This window comes from Nyctibius grandis, chromosome 8, assembly GCF_013368605.1.
Source record: "Nyctibius grandis isolate bNycGra1 chromosome 8, bNycGra1.pri, whole genome shotgun sequence".
NCBI classification, from domain to species: Eukaryota; Metazoa; Chordata; class Aves; order Nyctibiiformes; family Nyctibiidae; genus Nyctibius; species Nyctibius grandis.
In genome coordinates, this window is record NC_090665.1 from 130,218 (window position 1) to 150,702 (window position 20,485).

Here is a 20,485-nt window from a genome sequence, read left to right on the forward strand (position 1 = left end):
GCCCTGGTGCCAGCACAGAGCTCACACCCCGATGGGCACAGGGACAGGCTGCTGGCCCACCGCAGTGCCGAGGGCCCTGGTGCCAGCACAGAGCTCACACCTGATGGGCACAGGGACAGGCTGCTGGCCCACCGCAGTGCCGAGGGCCCTGGTGCCAGCACAGAGCTCACACCTGATGGGCACAGGGACAGGCTGCTGGCCCACCGCAGTGTCGAGGGCCCTGGTGCCAGCGCAGAGCTCACACCTGATGGGTGCCCGGACAGGCTGCTGGCCCACTGCAGTGCCAAGGGCCCTGGTGCCAGCGCAGAGCTCACACCTGATGGGCACAGGGACAGGCTGCTGGCCCACCGCAGTGCCGAGGGCCCTGGTGCCAGCGCAGAGCTCACACCTGATGGGCACGGGGACAGGCTGCTGGCCCACCGCAGTGCCAAGGGCCCTGGTGCCAGCGCAGAGCTCACACCTGATGGGTGCCCGGACGGGCTGCTGGCCCACCGCAGTGCCGAGGGCCCTGGTGCCAGCGCAGAGCTCACACCTGATGGGTGCCCGGACAGGCTGCTGGCCCACTGCAGTGCCGAGGGCCCTGGTGCCAGCGCAGAGCTCACACCCCGATGGGCACAGGGACAGGCTGCTGGCCCACCGCAGTGCCGAGGGCCCTGGTGCCAGCACAGAGCTCACACCCCGATGGGCACAGGGACAGGCTGCTGGCCCACCGCAGTGCCGAGGGCCCTGGTGCCAGCACAGAGCTCACACCTGATGGGCACAGGGACAGGCTGCTGGCCCACCGCAGTGCCGAGGGCCCTGGTGCCAGCGCAGAGCTCACACCTGATGGGCACAGGGACAGGCTGCTGGCCCACCGCAGCACCCGTGGGAACGGGATTTCAGCACAAAGTGTGGCAGATACAGCGAGAGACAATGGGAACGGGTGCTCATGGATGGAGGGGGCGGGTGTCTGCGCCTCATTTCCCAGCAGTTTCAGTATCGCCCAAATGGAAACAAGGCTCAGAAATCCCACAAAATTAACTCCCCGCGTTATCTTCCTCCTGGTCTGTCACCGGACCAGATAAGCCACATTCTTCAATGATTAAAAGCATAATAGATGTATAAAGCTCCAGATAATCTTAACTGTTATCATATCTAAATGCACTACCCAGTGCAGAAGGGTATACTTTTGCTTTATTCAAGTTCTGTGAACATTTTTGTATCTGTTAGTCTCGTTGAAAAATGAGAACAAAAGTGGAACCTAAACATGGGCTGTTTAAAAAACACCTAACTAAAGTTTGCAGTTGCATTTTTTTTTCACGCATACATCCATTACATCATGGTCGAGTCTGAAGCTTTAGACATACAAAGCCACCTGTAAACTTGCAAATTGTAGAGACTTCTGTTAAAAATATACATCTTCAGTCACTTGGGAATTCTTAAAAAAAAATCTCTTCTGCACCCTGAGCACTGACACAGTCACACTCATTCTAAATGACATTTTTCATTGTATGGCAACATAAAAATATCTGTAATAACCACAATCTTCTTAGAAGCTATTTTCTTAAAGGTCAGAAAAATTATTATTATTTTGGATAGAAGACTAAGATTCAGAACAGAACTAAAGTACGACAGGTTTCCTTTAATGACACACAAATCTAAAGCTTATTTATCAGGACTGTGCTATACAGATAAATGACCAATTTTAATCACTATTCATATAAAAAAATTCAGAAGTTCATAATCTCACCTTTTGGAACCTTCTACACATCTGCATTAAATGGAGGATTCTGCTTCTGTCTGAATGACTTCGCCAAAGCCAAGTTTTCGAAATCTGACTGAATCTATGATGAAATTCTGGAGTTTCCCAGGTTGGTGTCACATGCTCAAAATGATTTCTGCAGGGATTTTTTTTTTCTTTGCCATGGATGAAGGTCAGTGGTTCAGTGGAAAGATCTGCTTGTACAGGTTGCGTATGCCCCATTCTGCAAATTAAGTCAGGTAAAAATGAGAAAATGTTTACCTCCTCTTATACTACTTCAATTCAAAGGCATTCCTTAACACTCAGCTAACAGTTGTTCACGTATACGTGGGCTATTTGGTTTAGTTTTGTTCAAATTTCCATCGGACTGAGGAAGAGCAAAAAAACGCACATGCAGTATCCTTGAAATCTGCACATTTATTTGAGGGTAAAAACATGAGCATTTATTTGCCTTAGTCCCTTGACTCCTCTAAATTCCTCTTTCTTGATTTGGAAAAGAACTGCGTGTTGTTTTTATTCAAAGATAAAACAAAAACTTCTGACAGGCAAGTTTTTTCCATTACTGCTTCTAATTGCGTCTCATCCAAACTTTAAGATACTCGTGTGCCTGAGCACACTCCTGTTATCTTTCTCTTAGGGAACTCAAAAAGCTGACAGAGGGGACTGAGCTTCCCAAGCCTGTACTATTATCTTCAGAGGGTGTTTGGAGAGCAGGAACCTCTCTCCTCTGGTAGGCAGGGCCTAAAAAGGCTGAGCACCTAATTTAGTTGGTTAAATTCTGAGTCTGCAGTTTGCTGTCATGGATATCCCCTTATTGTTTTAAACTACAATATCTCATTTCTCATGCTGAGGATGCTGAAATGCTACGACTGTTCTGAAAGTCCTCAAAATTGCATTGAAAATACAAAGCTGATCTTCTACTTCAAAAATTTTCCTTGAGGAAAAAAAAAAAGAAAAATTGAATATTCTGACAAAAAAGTCTCAACAAAAGCTCCCAGTGAGACTGAATTGAAACCCCACAATTTCATAATTCCCTAATCTGAATGATGTGTTTATAGTCTGCTGCCCATGCTGCTGTTCTGACCTCCCACAAACCTTTGCAGGTAAACACCCTTTGAAGTTCAGGGGAGCTTAATTTGTCCTCTGCCACCCTATTCTTTTTCAATGTGGGAAAAAACCTCCATCCAGCATGTGAAGAATTAGCAATCAGCCCATCGTACTTCAGTGAGACTCACTTTTACCTAGATGAGGAATAATATGCCCCAAAATGCAAAGGTGGGTGGGGGTCCACAGTATTTTACTGCGACTCTCTGCCCACAATTATTTGTGGTCAAAACTGAGTCTCCACATCTATTTCTAGTTGCAGTGTTTTAAACGAATGACACTCCTGTTGCAGACACAGCATCATAATACTCTGGCAAAAGGCATTGGCTGAGAGGAACAAATAATGCTGGAGCTCTTACTTCTGGATTTCAGCATTAACTCCTCACTCACAGAAGGTTATGAACTCAAATCTGCAGCTTTCTTCCAGGTGTGCCCGGGGCAGTTTTTGTGTGGATGGCAGCAGGCAGCACATGCACTTCGGGTTCAGGAACACCTGTTCAAAAAAGGGCTTCTCATACACCAGCACGGTGTGAGCTTTGTCATAGAATCAGGGAACCACGGAACCGTTCTGGTTGGAAAAGATCATCAAGTCCAACTGTTAACCCGGCACTGCCTGGCTCTGCGGCCCACTCCTCTGCCCTTGTTGGGGTGAGGTCATGAGCCAATGGTCATGTTTCCTCAACCACCACCACCAGAGTCGCTGGTTATGTCTAGATTTCAAGTCAGTTGATATCCCTTACAGGAATCTTGGTTTTGCTCCCGGGCACAGTTCATAGCACCTCTTCTCAGAGACACCATAGTTAGGATTGACTCAGGAGTTAAATGGATTAGATCAAATTTAGCTTTGCCTTACATCCAAAAGCTGTGTGTGAAGCAAGTTGTTAAATTTGTAAATGCAACCCACTGTTAGCCTTTAGCAGTCTTACTACCAACTTCAAACTAATAATTGATAAAATTAATAATTTTTAAAAATATTTCTAACATTTTCAAAATAAACAGCTCCATGGTTTGCAGGCATGAAATCAGCAAGATTCTCCAAGATGTTTGGTAGGAGTACAGGTTGATCGTCCACAAACAATATCCACAAATCCATAAAAATGTGGGATTATCATTTAAGTAGATATATGCTATGATGTATATTTAAGCCTAGGGAAAAACAAGCGTGCAGTTGCAAACAGTTCCCATTTCGTAATCATGCTTTTTTATCATGCACCTCTGAACATCCATGCCACCTCAAACCGTCCCCCAAAAGACTAGCCCCATCCTTAAACATCATTAATTTCTTTATTACTTCTTGCAACTTAATAGAAACTAAGCAATTAAAACTTTAGATGCATTCTTCAAACCAAATCCTACAGGAAGAAATCACCTTTTCAAAACAATCTGATAAAGGAGTATCACGGCAAAATCTCAATGTTGTCTTGAAACAGAATTAAATGACTGATAGACTCTTTTTTTTCTAAATCTCTTACCCACCGCTGCCACTTACTGCATGGTTTGCAGTTCTAACAGTATTTAGTATTAGATGTGGATATAGCTGAATCCCACTAGCCCTGATGTTACAGGGACATGTGCATTACTGCAAGTCTGAAGTACATATTTCGCTTCCCTCTGGGTGTTCATTCTCTCAAAACCAGAGTGCTGAATACTGCCAGACGTTGCCCACGCAGCTGCAAACGAGCCATATGTCCACTTTGTTGTGAATTCTTGAATTTCCACTGGCAATGAAATAATAATTATTTGAGAAATTAAAAAGACTTTTTAGCTGCTAATTTAAAACAGATTATTCCTTTTTGTCTGATTATTATTGTCAAGAACGTTAGCCTTCCACTGCAGCAAGGTCAGAGAATTCAGAAGAGTATTAATAAGCTGGCACTGGGTGCTCGCAAGGTTCCCTCATATATTCCCTTAAGTCACATAACAGATGATCAAAAAAAGTTTGCCTCTGAGTATAAAATAAAAAGAAATCCAGTGCAGCTATTAATGTGTACTAATTAGCACGGCTGACTTCACAGCTGTGTATCTAATCTTTCAATCAGGCTGGATGCCTTTCTAAAAGCCTTGCCACAGGCAGGCTGGATAGACTTTTCCCAGTAATCGCTTTGGGCAGTGAAGGACTTCCATGATAGAATGAGCAGGATGGGCTGCTGCCTTTCGTGACCATCATGGTCTGTGTGTGACTAAAATTCATTCGTTTAGAAATCACGGCTTCACCCAGTGCATTAATTCTCCAGGGAACAGCCCCTCCTGACATACTGGGTTTGAGGCAGGCCCTCTCAGAACAACAGATATTCCTGTGTCCTAAACAGAGAGAGGGGAGGATAACAGCAGTTCTGTAGCAGTTTTACAGCAGTTTATTCAAAAAAAGGTGATTTCAATACAAAAGCAGTTCCATGGTATTCAAACCTCTCTATTTTCAGAACAAGCTGGAGGGCAAAAAAATGAAGAGCAACTGCCAGGGACAACCGGCCGCGTTAGAAAACAACTAGAAGAATGTAGATGTCAAACAGTTCAAATAGCTTCATCCAAAATAGAGAGGCTTGAGAGACAAAGATTAAAGACAAGGGTTTCACTTGTCTTTGCAGCACCCAAATCTGCCATTGCAAATGTTGGAGGAGACATTTCTCTTTTTCAGGGCGGGGTGGGGGGAGAAGCAGCGAAGACTTCGTCACCATTTTCAGAGAATCCCGGCCTGCAAATAAAAAAGGAAGGAAGTAATTGCCCTCTTGTTTTCAACAGCGTGCTGGGATTGTTGGCTACATAAAACCCTGAGGGCTCCTTGATCCCAGCGCAGATGGACAGGGAGGGGTAAGCATGCCTAATTCCACTCTGCCTCTGAAGCCGGGGGAACTGAATGCCACGCTAAACTGCGCCAGTTCTCACCAGCATGCAGGTTAGCAGCATCAGCCGCTGGAGCTCTGGGGTTCCAACTAATTCTTCTGCCTAAAGCAGAGCCGTCAGTTATTGTTTCAATGGCTCACCGAAAATACAGTAAAAACTGATGCCTAGATCACAACTGCTATGTGTTACCTCTTTCGTCTTCTTCTGTTTGCTGTGAAACCCACACATTGATAAGAATGATTTTAAATTGAATGCTAGAAGAAAGGTGCTCAGAAACCTCTGCTGGCGTAGCAGTAATGGGCTCAGCATCGGTGCTGAATTCCCAGCCACGTTTTTTTGTTCTCAGTCCTAGCTTAAAGGTCAGAGTGAGCAGTCACCAATCCCTGTATACCACGAGGAGTTAGTGGGTGAATCAAACACCATAGTTTTATTGATACAGTGACATTTGTATTTGTGTTTGAACAATTACTTAGTGTACTTGCTAATTGCTTAAAGATGCATGCAGGATACATCTTGTCAAGACACACCTGGTCCATCTGGAAGAAAATAAGATATTGTCCTTATCTACATCTTGGGATACTAGCTTGAAGAAGAACAAAGAAAAGAAGATATTGTCCTTATCTACATCTTGGGCGGCTAGCTAGAAGAAGAAGAAGAAGAAAGGAGTATCCTGGAACATAAGGACTTTAATCTGTGGTCTGTTTAAAGCAAACTAATAACTATTGTTTAATGTAAATCAACCTTGACAGAAGTATTAGTTTTAGGATGCCATGAAGTAAACTATGCTCATTATGATAATACTAAAAGTCACACCCACAGGTCAAAAAGACCCTTGCCCAGGTGAAGACCCCTTCCTTGAGCATGCGTAGATCGTATAGGAATGACTAAGCATTTATGTTAATTGTAATCAGCCATATTAACCGATGAAAAGTATGTTATGGAAATAGAGGGATGGTTTCATGTAATTCTTGGTGTATAAAAAAGGTAATGGGATTCGCAGTAGGTGCGCTTGATTTGTGGGCGATTCCACCGAGCACCCTGCGCAGAATAAATACAATATCTCTCCTGAGCGTGTGAGATTGGTTCATTGCACATTGGGCACAAATCCACTTTTCAGACAACATTATTAGCAGCACATATCCTCTGGTAATAGCGAATGCGTAAGCCAGAAAGGTAGGCCCTCAACTGAGAGAAACTGCTGAAGCTAAACTGACTGGAGATGAAGAAATTACCTCAGATATATGTTACCTGGACAAAAACAGAATAGGTCCCACAGAGTGTCCGTTTCAGTTCAGCAGCCACCTTGAGAACACAGATGATCAGCTGCAGTCCGCTGAGAGCGATCAGAACAGAGAGTAAGATGATGTTCCACTCCACTATGTTAGCAGGTTCGGTGCACCGAGACCAAGCAGGGTAATCTGTGAGGTACCTATTAGAGAAAGAGCAATGGGAAGTAAATTAAGTGTGCTGGGTGCAATTCCATTTAAACACACATTATTTTACCTATAATATATAGAAAAATTGGGCTTTATATACTTCAAGTTTAGGAGCCAGACTCTAGTCTTTCATTACATCAGCATGACTCCTGCATAGGTTTGTCAAACTCAGCGGAGTGACAAGACTTATTTCCCTCAAATACATCTGCTTCGTTAGTTTCCCTGGTAGACACTCAAGTGTTAGAAAGACCCTGCCCTTTTTTCAAATGGCAGAAGCCAAGTTTAAAATGGGAATTTTCCTTTTATTGATTTAATTTCAGCTCTAGGTTAGGTCCAGCTGACACCAGTGCTGTGCAGAGAGCAGGAACACCCCAACACCATCATTCTAAGCAGTGCCCACAGCCTACGTGGCAGAGCTGAGGCGTCACCGCGTGCTCTCTGCAGCTGTTCCAGAGCCACGCTTCGCATCCTTCAGGAGCACAATGTGCACCACTGACACGTGCCAGCTGTGCCCTTTTAACAGTGAGACAGGCTGTAGCCTGGAGGTTAATGGCAAGAACCTTTGTCAGACTCACTTGCTCAGCGTCAGTTGCTTTTTTCCCCAAACTTTCATAACTGAAATGCTTTGAGCCAAACCTGCGGCGGATTGTTCAGCATCTGGCCCTTTACGTTGGACTCAAACTCTCGTTCTTGTATTTCCACATGGGGTGGTAAAGCTGGCGATATGCAGCAAAGATTGCAGGATGCACTTCGGTGTTTCCAAATAAAGCTGACTTGAGTCAGATAAGGCCATAGCTTAGGAACTGCTCCTGTTGGGTGCTGAAGGAACTTGTTTATGATCCTCTGACCAATTTAATCCTCAGTGCATTCAAATGCAGCTGTAAGAGCTTGGCATTATGTGACTTGAAATATTCAAGTCTTATAAAACTTTGACCTTTTAAAGGGAGAACATGAAGTCTTGCAAAAGCAGCCTCAGGTTCCAGATTTGAATCAAACCTTTCATGCCTCTAGGAGGCCGGGACACGGACACCACTCTGTCTGCCTCGCTCAGGTGTTTTATGAGATACAGCAGCTGTAGCAAAAGCAGTGATCAAACCACAGACTTCAGTGAGCTTTAGGACTTAAAGAGAAACCTACTGAGTTATTAAAGATGAAAATGCCATCTATGATCTTTGAACCCCAAACTTGAGGAATTTGAGAGAATATTCTGAGAAAGTATCCATCTACACTCACTCTGATCTTATATTCTTTACTACACGTGATTGTGCCCACCACCACATAAAGGACACTTAGCCAGATGGACCTCCAGGTCTGATCAGCACAAAGATTCTTACATTTATTCTTTCCTTACAAGGAGGCAAATACCTTTCTTTGAGGATTCTGGTGCTCATTCAAGAAGTTGAAAAACCTCACTTGCCAATATAGGTCTTGTGTTCAAGAGACTGTGCCCACTTTGTGTAAAACTTTGGGAGCACTTGTCTGACTATTGTTTTGATGAACAGTTTCTTCCCGAAAACTTACACTGATGCTGCTTACCCTCCAGCAGTGTCTTTGAATATATAATCCCATCCACCTGATGAATTGCAGAAGGGGCCTTGGATCAACCCCAACGTAAAAATGATGCAACTGTATCCAGAGAAAGCAACTCCAAGCAGGGCCAGCACAATGGAAATAAAACTCTGAAGTAAAGAGAGAAAAATATTACTGCGTGGGGACAGTGTCCACAGCAAATACAGCCTTCATTCAGCCTGCCTAGCTACCGCCTTGGGGCTGAATTTCACATTTGATTGTCCCAATCTTCAAAATTCAGAAAGAGAAATACCACGTAAAGAACAGTAAGCATACACATACAAAATAACAATTAAGACAGAGTTTAAGACAGTTTCACAACTCTCAGTTAAACATTTTTGGAGGATTTTTTTTTAAAAACTTGCATTTTTGCAAAATTGTTTCCCAAAATGCTGGAACAACACAACCACGCATTAAACGTGTTTGCATCCCAGATAGTGTATATTGAGTCGTTACTGGAAAAAATTACTTCCAAATAATACAAGCAAGGGGTTGAACCTGTTTGGTTTGGGCACCTCATTGAAACTCTCAGGCCTTCTACGTTCTTATTTTATTTACAAGGATTTTTTTGGGGTTTTTTTTTGTTTTGTTTTGTTTATTTGTCATTCATCCTGCTTAAGCACCAGAAGGAAGGAGCTACACTTTCTGTGACCTCCCAACCTGACTTAGAACTCTTCTCTGTGAAAGGAAGTGGAAACGGAGCAGCGGAGAGGGCGGAAGGATGGGAGCAGGAAGGCTCAGGACAATCGCTGAAGGGACGCACAAAAATAAAACACAGACTCACCCTGTAGGTTTTGTTACAGCTCTCGCTCTGGCAGCACCGATAGAACACGCTGCACTCCAGGGCTATCAGAACTGCTGCCAACAGAAGGATCTGTAAAGGGACATTGCAAGGTCAGTGCAGTGACAGCAGACACCACGCCAAAGCCCCCCTGGCCTGTGGCAGCTCCACGGAACGGGGCTGCTTTTATTGGGCTGTCACTGCACTTGATTCTTGGCTCGAAGGACGAGAGCACAGTGTCTCCTGCCACAGCAAAGTGTTAACCAGCGTGGACACAGCTACACCAGCAAAGCTGAAAGAGTAAAACCAACCTCACAGGCAAAAAGGACCAACACCAATGAAAGGAAGGAGATGGTATCGACACAGCCACATCAGTGCAACAGCCGCTGGCTGACACGGCTACAGGGATCAGGGCATCACCTTCCTTACCAACACAGCGATGCTAGAAGAAGTCAGCAGTACCAGCGTTCTGTTAAATTCACCTGGGCAGCCATTTGCTTTCTCTGTCAGAGACAGAGACTCCTGTCTCCGAGACTTCAAAGGGACAGAGACTTCTTCTCAGACTACTGGATTATTTAAACCTGATACTAGAATCATTTCAGTAAATAAGATTTGGAGTCCAGAACCACAGACTGCCACTCAGAGAGACACTGGTTTGAAAGGGGAAACATGAAAAAGGAATGTTTCTGAATCACAGCACTACCCTCTCACATGCTGCTGCCCTGTTTGTAACAGGACAATATGAATGTTTCTAATAAACTGGTAATGATCCTAAGGCTTTTCTGTTCAAATTCTCTGCCTGATAGTTTTCTCCTCCGCTAGAAAAGAGTAGGTTTTTCTGCTTTAGGAAGAATACACAATTTCAAAAGAATGTCTCATGTTTTAATACCTCTCCCAGTTCAGCACCTTCACAAAAACACCTTACTTATGCAGATGAGACCTTTTTAAGTACTGATTGTGTGCATAACTGCTCTCTGTCCCCGAGGCCACAGTTCTTGATGAACATAACGAACAGTATGAGCAGCGGGCAACTCTGTGTTAGTTTACTACTGCAGGTGAGCATATTACAAATGGAATGGCGAAAATCCTACTACGCCAATCACAGTGAGACAATCTTCTGTATTTAGCCTAACAACAGCGGTACTCATGCATTGTGAAGTGTATCCATCCAGTCCTCTAAATACGGGACTGCACACAGCTCTTAAAAACACTGGAATGTTTGTGAGAAGCTTTTTTAGTTTTTGTTTCATTTTGTTTTGCTAAAAGAGCCCTAATTCAACCTCCATAGAGAATTAAATCCACATAGTGCCTGCCTCCACAATACCAGCGTAAATTACACATAAGCAAAAAGGCAGCAGAAAAAAAAAAAATCAACCCTGCAAAATCACTTCCATGAAATTAAATAGTATACATAGCATGTCCTTCAGTATAGTCACATTTTTTTCAGTTTGATCAAGTTTTTCTGCCTGCAGTGTTTTTGCCAAAGTAATCCATATTCTCTTTCTAGCACAATTACGTTGCTGCACAGTAACCCAATGTTATTTGCAGTAGAATATAAGTCATTAAAAACAATAGAATCAACACTTACCATCACACCTGAGAAGCAGATCCCTTCAAAATACCACACGTAGTTGGGGAGCTGGTAACTGGCAGCATGTGAAGCTTTCCCGTTAGGGAAGTACAATAGGATGTTCACAACAATACTCCAAAGTGCAAGAGGTATCAGCAGACAACTCAGGCAGCTTCCACATGTCTCTAAAGCCATCTCTCGAGAGCTTTAGACGTTTTGCTCTTCTAAGCTAACAAAAGATTACAAGGCTTTAAATATGAAAAGCGTTTTGACCTCCTCAGTTTGATTCAGTCATTCCACACTCACAGACACCGGGTGGCCGGGGTACGATTCCAGAGACAGGGGAGTGCTTCACAGCTGGCAGAACACGAGAGGAATATCGCTGTCTAAACTCACTGTCCTTCCTAGGCATACATCTTTAAGTAGCAGTTTCCCTTCTAAAAGATCCTCCTTTGTGATCTTCCAGATGAAATATGTCTAGAAGTCAGACTCAGGAAGGAACTTCACCAATCTCATTTCCTAGTGACTGCTCAGCAACGCGCTCCTCCTGGGAACACGGACTGCCGAGCAGATGCTCCGACACGAGGCAGCTTGCTCAGCCTTACTGCACCTCAAAGTTTTCACCTCCCATGGGGAAGGGGGCTGTCAAATGATAAATATGTGCAGTCTCCGTGCAGAAGGCCACACGTTGCCTCATACTGCAGAGAATTAGCACCAGAGCTCGGCAGACACGGCCGGAGGGTGAACCCACACCTGCTGCTGACCTGGGGCAGCCTCACGAGAACACTGAGCTGAGTCTCAGCACCCTGCAGCGAGCACAGAGGTACAAATAACTCTGGTTAGAAACTGCCAGGCAGACTTACTGTCACCCTTTAATTAATTACTCTTTTCTGCAGCATTAGCAGATGACCTGTTTCATGAATTAAATCCTGCTGTTTCTCCAGTAGTTTTATTCTGTGCTTACAGCTGAACGTGCATAGCTACAGGTCTGACCTAAGTATGTGGGACTTCTTGTGCAGGACAAGAGCTCTGGCTGTTTTCTGACCCGCCTGCCATTCTGCACCGTGCGAAGCCGAAGCCAGAGAGTTTCCCCGTTCTCATGTGTCATCACTCCCTAAGCAACTAAACATGCCTCCCAGTAACACAGAGCCAGAGCTGTGTGAATGCTCCCAGCACGACCCAAGCCTTCTTTCCATGCCTCTGTGAGTCATCAGAAAACTAACTCCAGAAGGAGCTTAGGGTTTACTCAATAGGAAAGTCATAGTCAGAGAACAAAAAACTGGGTCTCTGTCAAAAGCAAGAAGGCTGATTTTAGAAGCAATGATGTCATGGCGTATTTTCCTTCTGTTTCCTCATGAGCTGTTTTAGGCTCTGCACACATGAGGCTTCTCTCCCGATTTCATAAAAGCTGTTTGGGTTGTTGTAACTAATTCCTTCCTATGGCTTCGAATGAGATCACCCAGGGAAATGGGCACGGTGGTACTCATGCAATTACACCACTTTCCTACCCGTTCTCTGCTGTGACTCTCCCCTGTTTCCCTCTCCCCTTCTTTTTCTAGGAGGTTTCATTTTGAAGTCCTCATACTTTACTTGGAGGATCTTCCCATATTTCCTGTTTTACTCCCTAATCACTACAGACACTTTTCCCAGGCCTCCCTCTAACTGAAATTAGAGGCAAACCTCCCTTTGCAGGCTCACAGGCATGGACAGAACTCTTACCATCAACACTGTGCTTATAGATAGAGAAAACAGCTGAATTAAAAGCAGGCACATCACATCCCCAGGACTGATTTTTTTTTTTTTTTAATTACAGAACTCAGAGATCACGTAATAGGCTGAAATCTTTTTTCCTAAGAGCAAAGGCCAAAATTACTGTCAGGCAGCTTAGTTTATAATCAAATTTGCTGCTACTTCCGATAGTAATCTGTTCTGATTAGAAGAAACTCACTTGGAAAATTACACCTGAAACAGCATTCATTCTGCAGCACAGCAGTCTGCATCATGACTAATTTTGTACTTAAACTGAGCCCTGCAAATATCAAATCAAGACGTGTTTTTTTGCTGGCATGCTATACTGCTAGAACAGGAAACAACCATTTCATACTAAGTATTAAGCAAACCTGGCAACCAGTTTCCCAAATCCCTTACCCAGTGTTGCAAGAACTGCTTTCCTCTTCCTGTCAACATCCATGAGTTGGTGCCAAGACCCTTCCTGACAAGCCGTGTTTGCTCTGGATGAGTGACTTCTCTGCTAACTGAAATGAATTTAACCTAAAACAACCACTTCTCCATGACGTAACTGATAAAGCTCCCAAAACACTGTCTTATGGATCAGGTAACAAAGGAATTCAACTGGCCTTTTTTAAAATGACAACATCAACAGCTGAGTAGTAATGCTGTGCATTAGTGCTACATGGATCTGGGCTAAAGTTTTAATTCCAAACTCCAGCCTAATCATTCTGTCCATTGGAATTTCTAAAATCATTTCAGTTCTTTAGTTGTGTGTACCAGAAAGACAACTAACAATTTTGCAAGCATAAAGGCAAAAATCTGTAAGCTGCATGGGAATTATACCCTATTCCATCAAGACCCTCTTTTCCTCCACACTTGATTTAAACTTGCAGATCCTTTTTCAAACTGTGCTTCTTCACACACAGACACCACGCTGCACAGTGGCAAGGAATTTTGTGTGTGTATGTATATATGCACATGCACACACATATTCTCCTCCCTCCCACAGCAGGGCAAGACAGGGACAAGCACAACAAGCAGAAATGATATTAACAACTGCCCTCAACTACTACATATCTATGTATGAATAAATGGTATTGCGAGAAGATAACCTGCAAGATACTCTGAGATGCTAAACACAAACTCATCCCATCTGTGGGTACTGCTGCTGTTGTGGATGTGTGCGCACAATTTAGTTTTCACAGTTAATTTATTTTTTTCAGATACATATTTGTACTGGGCAGACTTGGCTGTGAGGACAGCCCCAGACACACCTCACATTTCTGACTACCGTTAAAGACCATCCTCCTAGTTACGAGTAGTACTAAATACACACTGACACCCATAGGAAATTCTTTTTCTGCCATAAACAGAAACTAACTTGCCTATTTTCAAAGACAACATTAACTGCTAGATTCCAAAACAGAGCAATAATGGTAATCAGCCTCATTTCTTTGAAATAAGTGGCACATCACGTTTTGTTTTTCACTTTAAAAATGCCATTGCCAGTAGCGTACTGACCTTGCCAGCGATGCTGTTGGCAGCATATCACACAGATTTACTTTAACTTGTGATAAAACATTCACTGTAATATGCTACAAGCTACACTTCAGAGGTTCCTGCACAGGATCTTTGAACACTTCCTCCAGGCTGCTTACTGATGAAGTCAAATATTTCAGATGATCTCTCACTGCTGACCTGAATTTGCACTGTATTTCCTGAACACTGATGCACCTGGAGCTCTGCTGAGTGAGGTAAAGAACAGGACCCAGGCCCACATTTTTTGTCTCACGACTCTGACCTAGCAGTCAGGAGGTAAGCCCCGCTTGGGAGGGCAGCACAAGGGCCACGGAGACGTGGCTCCACTGCACAGGAACCTCTCTCCAGTCCTTGGACTGGCCACCAGCATTGGCCTGCTAGCCCAGAGCCGGGACTAAGGCTCCACGTACGCGGCTGTATCTGTCACACAGCTGTCACTGAACTGTTGTACCCGTGTTGATGCACAATCATCTGGCTCAGCTAAGTGGTCTTAACCAAAGTGAAGCAGTTCCCACTCTGACAGAGCCTGCTGGAGAGGAAAAGTAACCTGACCGCTTTATGTCCGTGTTCTCAGGCCACCGCTGTCCTTTACTCAACATGGGGAAAGCAGCGTTTCAGCATGGGCAGGGGAAGAATCACCGACACCTGCTGGGTGTGTTTAATACAAATCTTTATTTGTGAAATATAGGAGAAGTTCAGAAAAACCCTGAAAAGCTGAAGCGCACGTGTCTGCCCTCGATCACCCACATTTAACTGCTGCTTTGCTTTTGCTCCAGCTGAGTATTCATTTATATCCAGGCCAGACTAGATTGGGTTTGTGTTCATTTCAACATCAGAATGAAAGTGAAATCTTATTGGGGAAGCAGCATGAAGGACAGAGCTGTCGTGTCAGTAGAGGGGGGGGGGGAAGCATCTTTAGTGACGTGTTGAAGCAGTTGTCTGTACTAAGATGAAATGAACCAAAGAAATTCAGGATACGTTTTGCCTTTAGATACAGGCAGGTTAGTGGAAAACCTGCATGACTCCAACAACAACGGCTAGCCCCAAGTCAGTTAAATTGATGGTAACAGCATAGTTTGACAACAAACAACGTGCATTTTGGTACGCATGGAATATAACAAACCCACAGCGTATTCAATACACCACACATATGCACCGATGTCAACCCATTGTCAGGTTTCTAGCAAACGTATGTCTGTGGGGGGAACAAAAAGAAAAGAAACACATATTAAGGGGGAGAATGGTAATATTGTATCCAATTATAAGAGATAAAATTACCCTGACCACATCTAGACAACCATAGCATGGCTGTCTAAAGACAGTAAGAGCTTTGAAAGAGCCCTGACATTCAACTATGTTAATTAAAAGTATGACATTTTTTATCCACAATGTGTGTGTTATGTAAATCACATCTGGTTCATACCTTAAGCCATTGCAATTCCAACACTACCACTATGATACTGATTTTAACAACATGCTCATCATTTCAACAAGACTCTAAAGAAATTTGGAGGAAATTCCCCTTCCTCACTCAAAAAAAAAAAACCCCACCTTCAAAAAACCCTTCAGATCTGTCTGCAGGTTTCATTAGCTACGTGCAATTTAATTCCTTCTCTTATCCCACATTTACTAGCAAGGCGAGGATGCTGCAGTTTTCGTTACATACAGCATATTCTCAGTAGTGTATCAGCTGCTGTGAGCAGAACACAAGGCTAAAGCAATACAGTTAGAGCAAGCAGCCTGCCACAGCACTGCACCACACTACACAACAACAGTTCAGGCTACAGCAAAGACCACCACCAGATCTGTATTTCAGTTATATCACCTATACAGCGCTGACGACCACACGTGCCACGGAGGGGGGGCAGGGGGAAGCCTTCCAGCTCCTATGCAGACTAACTTCATGGTGACAGCTGAGGAATCAGCTGAAAGCACGTGGTCAAATACTACTTGAAAACGCCGAACGCAACAGGGCTATAAAAAAGTTGTACACTGAATTGTTGGTTAAGACCACCTAAAAAATAGCTGCTGAGTAAGACTGCACAGTAGCATCAGTAACAAGTGTTTCATGTCCACTGAGAAGCACGGTTATAACCACAAACGGCTTACCTCCTCGTGACTGCAGCACAGCCCACAGAGCCCTCCAAGAATGCCGTTGACTATCTGTATGAAGCACAGAATAAACTCTATTGCTCCCAAGATAAGGAGGATGGAAAAGAGGGTGACGTTCCACTGCACGATGTTTTGGGGTTCTCGGCATTCAGACCACTTGTTATACTCAAACAAGTACCTGCAGACAGCAGTTAAAAGCATATCAACATTGTGACAGAGTGGCATGGTTACCACACACTAGAGCCAAATTATGTCTAGTCTGTAACTGCATCGAGGATAATCACCGAGTGGGAACAGAAAATGCAATGGTTTATTCCATGCAAAGTTTTCTCTGTTTGAGGATGTGTTGAACTATCAACTACACATTTTTGTTAAGTCTTAATTTCTTTAAAAATAATATCTAAGATATAAAGGCAGAATTCTTCTGTTATTGATTAAAGCAAGACACGCGCTCAAGAAAGCTGAAAGAGCAAAGCTATTTCCCGAAACAACCTCAGAGCTTTTCAGGACTAGGCCTTTACTTTAAAGGCAGCAATTTCTGAACAGAAGCAAATGGGTCACTCCCTCTCTTGTGCCCTCACATGCCTACTCTGGAATAGCCAAACGCAGGACAAATTCAGAGGGGTACCACAGTATTCCAGCTGCTACTCCTCACCCACCTCTTCAGAACCTTAGCGCTGATGAGCCTTCAGCAAGGACTTAACTCAGTTCTTCCGTACTCAGTCACAGTTGGGGAGGAGGAATGCCCTTCCCTTGGGAGGGATGCAACTGAAATGTAAAATTCAAACTCTCTGCTGCAAAGGATCCTTACGTGGCTTCTTAGTACTCAAACTGTCTCTAGTCTGGCGTCAGCCATAAACTGTGACTAGAAACACTCTCGAGGTTGCCAACCATACCGACACTGTAAAAGCATGTCATGATCCAAGCCAAATCCTCTTCTAGCCTACAGGATTTGTGAGGATTAATGGGGATAGCATACAACTCAGCTACATAGGCTTGGTTTGCTGGAGAACCCTAATGAGGGATAATTAAGAGCTCCTGGCCCTCCCCACCCCACAGTGTACAGAGATTCTTATAAACCTTTTCTGGTTTCACTTACAAAGGCTCTGTGCCGTTGTCTCTAACGAAGGTAGCACGCCAGTTTACACTGACACAAAGCAACTTCAGAAGCAAGCCTCACAAAACAGATTCTTAAACAAATGATAAGACAAATTTCCTAACAACTGCTACTCATAGTTTGTAAATCCCTCAAAGTCCTAAAACTTTATGTTAGAGATGTTCCTGGACATGAACAGTATGTGGTATGTAGATATTATTACCTATATATGTATGTTCAAATCCCTTTTTGTAGGACAGAGGATTTATATTGCTTTGGTTTTAACCTATAGCAGCGTGGGTAACTGACACCATCTGTTCAGTTCTTAGTGAGCGAGAAGCATAAACTTATGAACGGATCTTGGTAGATGGTTACTGGATGTTGCTGAAAGGTACTGGAATAAAGCCCATGTGTACATGGGGGAAGAGATAACATCCTCATGAACAGACAACTTACCCTCCAGAGGATTCAGTGAAAGGATAGTTCCAGTGTCTTTCTAGGTGAGTAGAACAGTACGGTCCATGAGACAAGCCCAGTGCTGAAATGATGATACAGTATCCAGAACCAAGGATCCCAACACAGGCTGCGAGAACCGAGGACAGCAACTGCACAGCAAACATAGACATGAACTCTCAGCACAGCCATCACCTTGTCTTTGGGATTATCTGGGACCGGAGCGTAAAGGCTCACTTACCACACAGCTTTTCCCACAGCTCTCATGGCCAAAGCACCCACAGCAGTCATCATTGTGAAGGCCAATGAATACTGCAGCTGGAATGAGTACCTAGGTACAGAGCAAACAAACCACGCTGTTATATTTTGTTGCACAGACAGGGCAGATAGAACACAGTCCTCACATCATGTTCATTTACATTGCTTATTGGAAGGGGAGCAGCCTGTATAGATTATTCAGATTATTCAGTTTACTCCTATTTAACACAGTAGGCATCTCACTACTGACCCCAGTAGCGCCAACACCAGCGCAGCCATATTTCCATTTCCACTTTGTGTATACACATCACTTAAGCGCATAAAGAGCCTGTTGATGAAGAGCCTGCTGTGTTATTGCTGCAATTTAAAGTACTTCAGCTTTATAAGTTGTTGTTCACATTAACGGCTGTATCTTGCAAATAAAATGCTTTGCAAAAAAATGCATTCACTTTCTGCCAAATGAGGACTACAAGATAAGTCTCTCATAATTACTTTGTTAAAAAAAACAACTACTGCCAACATGTTAGTTACTGAGAAGTAGTCATCACGGCCTGTGTGACAAACCAGTTTGACTAGAGTAGAAAGTCTAGGAATATTTTGCCCAGTTCAGGCAAACATCTCATTACAGACATCTAGCTTTTTCCAGGTTTTCACAACCTGGTGACAGAAATGCGAAGTAACAAAGCAGAAGCTATCTGTAAGACACATAAATCATCCTTACTCCAGAGCTTTTAGCACAAAATCAAGAAGGAGCAGAGCTGATTAAACAGAACATCCTCCCCACCAGCACTAACAGGACTTAGTAATACTTTGCCCTTATAAAGACTCTACACTCAGGAGTGCCTCAGAAAATCATAAGAAAGAGCAAAGTGTTACCTGCAAGCTGCGCAGGTTTACTTGACAAGACACTAAAATAAAACCGACCCAGCCGAACAGTCACACGCTTGCCAGCCCTTACTCAAACCTATTGCTGAGCCCCAGTGCTGCAGGTCCAGAAGAGGTTGTACAAGGGCATCCCAGGAGCAGTTCACTGATTTCACTTGCATTATTCTGTTTGTAAAGCTCAGTCTTTGCAAATCCCAGTCTAGGTTCCAGTGGGGCTGTAACACAGCTGTAAGCACCTCTCACAAGTTGGAGGGCCTTACCATGCAATCGTTTTCAACCTGTGGTTTGCAGACACCTTGAGATCTGTAGCCTATTTCTAAGAGGACTTTTAAAAGCAAATGAAAAAGGAAGCCTGGAGTCAGGGAACTTAAATATGCTACAATGTGGTCCAGAAAATTGAAAAGGTAGAAAATAATATCTTCAGATTAACAATGTCCAAAATGACCACACAATTCTCCACCCTTTGCTGTTACTCGAATGCAAAGCTTTGATAACTGCCACTCGATTCCTCTGCATAAAGAGCTCAGGCAGAGAAATGACTGTCAGCATCTCAGGTAACAGAAATTAAGGAACTGTAACTAACTGCTAGTTACCTAGGGACATTCAAAAGGTGAATAGGTCAATAATATCACAAAAATGAAAGATTCAACCCTTTATGCAAATCATGACCCGCTGAGAAGCTTGGTTGCAGTTTTGCATTTGGATTCTGTGACCTAGACCCTATGATTTTCTCAGCTCTAAAGTGACATAATGTTGCAGATAAGATAACCAACAGTAATTAATAATACCTGTGGTGTTACATAGCTAATTTCTTTTGATACAACTCCAGAGATTCCTGCTGACGAGATATTTGATCAACAAATTAACGTAACTGGTAAAGAAACAGTAATACCAAGTAGCTCCAAATCAAACCTCAAAGCAGCGACTAGCTCATTACTTACCAAAAAGCCTCCACCCAGAATGCCATGAAGGCACTCCACGTATTTGCCGAGACGATGCTCTGAAGCGAATCTTGTTTCACCATTGGGAAAATAAAGTAAAATGTTGGCTACGATGCTGAGCAAGGCAAGGACGAGCAACTTATAGCCCACACATCTAGGACGCCTTCCAAAACACATGTCCTCAGCTTTACAAATCCTTCTTTCACTAGTCCAATCCAACCTCTCTCATACCTGTCCACACTTAAAAGAAGACCAGCCTTTATTCTCACCTCCTTAAATACTCAGGGTTACCTACTGCCTGGATGACGTTTACACCTCTTAATAACTACCATTGCCAATTGCAGAGTGAGGGAACAGGCATGGCAGAATGCCACCACTCTTTTTAAATGCAATAATTATTGACAGACCAAATGCAATCAAGGAAATAT

At 43.6% G+C, this 20,485-nt stretch overlaps 2 protein-coding genes across 4 annotated transcripts; both read right to left on the minus strand.

Annotated features, from left to right (window-relative positions):
- Positions 1 to 1,684: 1,684 nt before the first annotated feature.
- TM4SF18 (transmembrane 4 L six family member 18) lies at positions 1,685 to 11,538 on the minus strand. Of its 3 annotated transcripts, none has more exons than XR_011048636.1 (6): positions 11,061 to 11,538; positions 9,476 to 9,565; positions 8,659 to 8,801; positions 6,935 to 7,115; positions 3,205 to 5,537; positions 1,685 to 1,964 (listed from the first exon to the last, which is right to left on the minus strand). XR_011048636.1 is itself a non-coding variant. In XM_068406320.1 (6 exons), the coding sequence occupies exons 2-6, from the start codon at positions 11,235 to 11,237 to the stop codon at positions 5,523 to 5,525; spliced, it is 606 nt and encodes a 201-aa protein (XP_068262421.1). In that variant the 5' UTR covers positions 11,238 to 11,271; positions 11,349 to 11,538; the 3' UTR covers positions 1,685 to 5,522. The 3 variants fall into 3 exon arrangements, 2 of the variants coding, with proteins under 2 accessions (XP_068262421.1, XP_068262420.1); XM_068406320.1 differs by having other exon boundaries at positions 1,685 to 5,537; positions 11,061 to 11,271; positions 11,349 to 11,538; XM_068406319.1 differs by having other exon boundaries at positions 1,685 to 5,537.
- Positions 11,539 to 15,214: 3,676 nt separating this feature from the next.
- On the minus strand, positions 15,215 to 20,234 carry TM4SF1 (transmembrane 4 L six family member 1). The gene is made up of 5 exons (XM_068406624.1): positions 20,058 to 20,234; positions 18,215 to 18,304; positions 17,977 to 18,125; positions 16,422 to 16,602; positions 15,215 to 15,507 (listed from the first exon to the last, which is right to left on the minus strand). Exons 1-5 carry the CDS (start codon positions 20,232 to 20,234, stop codon positions 15,493 to 15,495), a joined length of 612 nt encoding a protein of 203 aa, XP_068262725.1. The 3' UTR covers positions 15,215 to 15,492.
- Positions 20,235 to 20,485: the final 251 nt, after the last annotated feature.

What these genes read in the sequence shown, in the direction of transcription:
- TM4SF18 (XM_068406320.1), bottom strand. Translation starts at nt 11,237, where the DNA reads ATGGCTTTAGAGACATGTGGAAGCTGCCTGAGTTGTCTGCTGATACCT. An exon ending in TCTGCTTCTCAGGTGTGATG is followed by an intron (nt 9,566 to 11,060) that starts GTAAGTGTTGAT and finishes GTCCCTTTACAG; the next exon opens with ATCCTTCTGTTGGCAGCAGT. An exon ending in GCTGTAACAAAACCTACAGG is followed by an intron (nt 8,802 to 9,475) that starts GTGAGTCTGTGT and finishes TCTTTACTTCAG; the next exon opens with AGTTTTATTTCCATTGTGCT.
- TM4SF1 (XM_068406624.1), bottom strand. Translation starts at nt 20,234, where the DNA reads ATGTGTTTTGGAAGGCGTCCTAGATGTGTGGGCTATAAGTTGCTCGTC. An exon ending in TTCTGGGTGGAGGCTTTTTG is followed by an intron (nt 18,305 to 20,057) that starts GTAAGTAATGAG and finishes CTCTGTACCTAG; the next exon opens with GTACTCATTCCAGCTGCAGT. An exon ending in GCTGTGGGAAAAGCTGTGTG is followed by an intron (nt 18,126 to 18,214) that starts GTAAGTGAGCCT and finishes TTTGCTGTGCAG; the next exon opens with TTGCTGTCCTCGGTTCTCGC.